The sequence below is a fragment of the Acinonyx jubatus genome, chromosome D1 (genome assembly GCF_027475565.1).
Source record: "Acinonyx jubatus isolate Ajub_Pintada_27869175 chromosome D1, VMU_Ajub_asm_v1.0, whole genome shotgun sequence".
Classification (NCBI taxonomy): domain Eukaryota; kingdom Metazoa; phylum Chordata; class Mammalia; order Carnivora; family Felidae; genus Acinonyx; species Acinonyx jubatus.
Window position 1 is genome coordinate 14,158,370 of NC_069390.1, and position 4,902 is coordinate 14,163,271.

Here is a 4,902-nt window from a genome sequence, read left to right on the forward strand (position 1 = left end):
TCAGTTTTACTAACAATTGTATTTTCGGGGCATCAGTAAACACTGATTTAAGAAAATTTAAAAAGGAATCTGTTTTTGTTATTGCTACTGTGGTTTAATTACAAAACATTGACTCAGATAGTCTGTTTGCTTTTCTGACTTTCATTATTGTAATAGAAAGGAAAATGCAAAGTGCTTTGTAACATAATGGACAAATATACCAGAGATTATTGACATTCTATTATCATCAACATAATCATCACTGTTACCATCTTGGATGCCAACATGTAAAACTACTGTGTGTTAAGCATGTATTTAAGTAGTTTGAATGCATTAAACCTGGAAATCATATCCCCTGAAACTTTGATTATACATAACTAAGGAACGAGATAGTGAATGGACCTTATGGAAATGGGTTTGCATCCTACTAATACCAAAGGTATTCTTTGCTTGTTAAGAGTTAGGTTCCATGATAAATGAATCTGAAGATGCTACAGAGATATCGGCATGTTTTCACTTTTATCTTTAGAGACTTCTAAAGGAAAAAGCCTTCTGAACTGCATTCACCAAATTCTGATTGTTTATTTCTTACCTCCCATTTGATTTTATAAACTTGTTCTGCATATAAGCATTACATACATTGTAATGATAGTTGTAATTGATATCACGAGCTCTCTATTAAAAAAAAAAAAGAGTCATTATTTTAGTGGGAAGACCAGAGAAAGAAACAGAAAACGTCTGAATTAAAAACAAAGTTGGCTAGGGGGCACCTGGGTGGCTCAGTTGGTTCAGTGTCCAACCTTGGCTCAGGTCATGATCTCACGATTCGTGGGTTCAAGCCCCATGTCAGGCTCTGTGCTGACAGCTCAGAGCCTGGAGCCTGCTTCCGATTCTGTGTCTTCCTCTCTCTCTTTCTCTGCCCCTCCCCTGCTTATTCATTCAACAAACAATTTAAATAACTGTTCAAATACTGGATTGGATTTTATGTTGACTGAAACAGGTGAATAAAATATGATTTGTGGTTAAAGGTGTGTAGGATGGCATAGTGAAAATACACACACACACACACACACACACACACAAACAAACCCTGGCTGTGTCATCTTGTATGCCACCTAACAGCTACTAATTTCTGACCATCTTACAGACTCACCTATAGCGTTTTTACATTCCTTGGAACCAAATTTACATTGGGAGAATTGTATAATAGCAGGGCAAGGTCTACACGCCTTTATCACTTTAAATATGTAGTTTGGAATATTGTAGATTGTAAAAGAAATTATCATTTAATTTTCCTTTTCTCAGCCACAGAAAATCCTCAGTATTGTCAGGTTTTGCATGGACTATTGTTCCTGCCCCATTTCTGCCTACATTTTGTACTGACATTTTGACTATTGTCCATATTCAATACCCTTAGAGTATGGTTATAGGTGTGTATTTTCTTTGCAACAAGTTAGTCTCTATTGGCTTTCAAATTAGTTAACTCATTATATGGAAGTTATCTAGGACAGATTGAAAACAATGCTATTTCTACAAGACTGAATGAAAAGAGTATAATTCACACACACACACACACACACACACACACACACCCCACAGAAAACATGCTTAATCTATATATACCAGGAGGGAGAGAGGCAGGGGAAGTCTGCATTTTGGGTAAGAACCCATGCTTACACCGGAGAGGCTATTCCAAAGAAACAACCAATTTGACTCCTTTGTAATTTATTCAAGAAGTTAGTAAATCACATTTTTGGGAAAAAATATACTATGCATTTCATAGAAAAATGTATAGAATATCAAAAGAAGCTTATAATCTAGTTATACAAATGACAAAATTACATAATAAAGATGAGCAATTCACTCCAATACACTCATGTACATGAACACAGACACATATGTGTGCAAGGAAAAGACAGGATGGGTTAAATGGAATCAGCAGAATAATTGCAATTATTGAGGATATGGGTAATTTAGAGAGATCTCAGAGATGAGTTTGATCAATATTTCTTTTATATGGGAAATGTGTGAGGGGTATACATTGTAATTGGGATTGCTTTTTTGAACAAAAATGCCTCTGAGTATTTCTGAACACATAGACCATTTTAGACCTCCTTTTCTCTCCACTGCAAAATATGAAAAAAAATATGACTGCTTATTTCGTGGATCTTACACCGAAACACACATTTTTAAAGATTAAATAACACCCCATAATATTTAGCGGTCAGCTCATCAATTTTGTCTTATAGTAAAACAGCTGAAATATGCAGAATGTCAAAGTTAAACCCACAAAAACCCACTACTTTGAAAAATGAACTACATTCGTTCATAAAACCTATTCAGATGACTTACAAGATATTGACTTGTGAAGTGAAATTAATGTTGAAATTGATATTCACAGAAAACAGATTTGGGAGGAAAACACAATAGAGTGAAAGCATGAAATAATTGTCAGGATTGAAGATAAATTCAGATTTTGCAATTTCGAATGTTCAGATGGAGAGCAAAATTACAATGACATATATTCAGAAACAAAAAAAATATGATAATTCATAGCAGAAAAAAAAAACTAGGGGGATTTTTCTTCTTACAAATACATTTAATAATAATGAAAAATACACCTCACCACACTTTTAGAGCGCTGGAAGTTATAGATTTGTTGTAATAGGTAACTGGGAAACTTGGGAAGCATGCCATCCTCTTTGTGTATCAGAAGAAAACAAGAGCCAAAGGAATCGGAGTGACCTGTACTTCTGATTAAATCATTCCCACAGATGAAATGTGAAGACGTGAAAGCAGATGATAATACTTCCACCATAAAGCAATTTGTGCTCTTGGGATTTTCTGACCTTCCAAACCTCCAACGGTTACTATTTGGAGTGTTCTCCACCATTTACGTTATTATCTTAATTGGAAATAGCCTCGTAATAACAATAACCAGGCTTGACAAGGCACTACAGAAACCCATGTATTTTTTCCTGGCGCATCTTTCCTCGTTGGAAATCTGTTACGTGTCCGTCACTCTCCCTAGGATTCTGGTGAACCTTTGGACTCAGGATAGAAGCATTTCTATGCTGGGCTGTGCCTCCCAGATGTGCTTCTTCCTCGCGTTGGGAGCCACTGAGTGTTTCCTCCTGACAGTAATGGCCTATGACCGCTACGTGGCCATTTGTAACCCTCTGCACTACCTTCTTGTCATGAACCAGAAGATGTGTATCCAACTGGCTGTTGGCTCCTGGATCGGTGGAGTCCCAGTCCAGATAGGACAAACATGTCAGATTTTCTCTCTGCATTTCTGTAATTCTAACCAAATCAACCACTTCTTCTGCGACATACCCCCCATCCTCCGGCTAGCCTGTGGGGACCTCTTTGTACATGAGATATCGGTCTATGTATTAGCTATGTTGTTTGTCACACTTCCTTTTGTGTTGATACTTGTCTCTTACAGCAAAATCATTTCCACCATTCTCAAGTTGCCAACCACCAGGGGACGGGCCAAAGCTTTTTCCACCTGTTCTTCCCACCTGCTGGTCGTGTTTTTATTCTTTGGATCCGCTACCATTACCTACTTAAGGCCCAAGTCCAATCATTCTGCAGGAACTGACAGACTGCTCTCTCTTTTCTATACCACAGTGACGCCAATGTTTAATCCCCTGATATACAGTCTTAGGAACAAGGATGTGACTGCAGCCCTGAGAAAACTATTACTTAAAAAAATGGCGTGATGACTTTAGCTGTCCACGTTTTAGCTGCTCGCCACACGGGTATCAGGGAAACATTTCAAATCTCTACACTCCCTTTAAGGAATTAACCACTTCCAGCTTATGATAGACTTCGAGATGCAATAAGTTGTATCCAGCCTACAATTTATTGTGCTTGGACACATACCAGGCAAATTAATCTGTCTTCAGTGCTCCAAGCCTAACGAGTAATCCCAACCCAGGAATAAAATAGTAATGTGCACCACAGATTTCATATGAAATTAGAACATAAATGAAATTCATATAAAATAGAACTCCATCTTTCAAGATTTTTCACTTGATTACGCTAAACAATGTATGAGATTATTTACCTAAATCATTTCTTCAATCTTCACACTTGTATTTGTTAACATTCTTTGATTCTAGAGGTGCCTGGGTGGCTTAGTTGGTTATAAGTGCCCAACTCTTGATTTTGGTTCAGGTCGTAATCTCATGGTCATGAGCTCGAGCCCCGAGTCTGGCTCCATGCTGAGAATGGAGCCTGCTTAAGAGTTTCTCTCTTTCTCTGCCCCTCTTCCACGTGTGTGCTCACCGTCTCTCTCTCTCTCTCTCTCTCTCTCTCACACACAAAAAAAAATAATAAAAGTTAAACAACAATAATGGAAAACTTTCTTTGATTCTATAGTCAGAGACTGGAAATGGCACGTAAACAATAAATGTTGAATGAGTGAATCTACTAAGTGAATAGGTGAATTAATATGGTTGTGATATACCTCAGATTTTTGGCCAAATAAGAGATTTCAGAGCATCAGCGAACATTGAAAGCATATTTATTTAACCTACTATGCAGCAACGTGGAGTCACTCCGATCATAATACCAAAAGAAAATCTTACATTCAGTTCACTTTCTTCCTAGTAACTTCCAGCCAGAAGTTATTGCACTTATTTCTTAATGTATATTTACTTTTTAAGAGAGACAGAGTGCAAGTGGGGGAGGGGCAGAGAGAAAGGGAGACACAGAATCTGAAGCAGCTTCCAGGCCCCACCCTGTCAGCTCAGAGCCCAACTCGGGGCTTGAACCCACGAACCGTGAGATCATGACCTGAGCCAAATTCAGGTGCTTAACCAACTGAGCCACCCAGGCACCCCTGAACATATTTCTATGTTTAACCCAATAATTTTCAAAGTAATTTGCTTTTAATTTTTTCATTTATTCTTTAAT

The 4,902-nt window shown here is 37.7% G+C and overlaps 1 protein-coding gene across 1 annotated transcript; it reads left to right on the forward strand.

Moving 5' to 3' along the window:
- Positions 1 to 2,432: 2,432 nt before the first annotated feature.
- On the forward strand, positions 2,433 to 3,704 carry LOC106986193 (olfactory receptor 10AG1-like). The gene has a single exon (XM_015084368.3). The coding sequence runs from the start codon at positions 2,754 to 2,756 to the stop codon at positions 3,702 to 3,704; it is 951 nt and encodes a 316-aa protein (XP_014939854.1). The 5' UTR covers positions 2,433 to 2,753.
- The last annotated feature ends 1,198 nt before the right edge of the window (positions 3,705 to 4,902 follow it).

Coding starts and splice junctions, on each gene's coding strand:
- LOC106986193 (XM_015084368.3), top strand. CDS start 2,754: ATGAAATGTGAAGACGTGAAAGCAGATGATAATACTTCCACCATAAAG.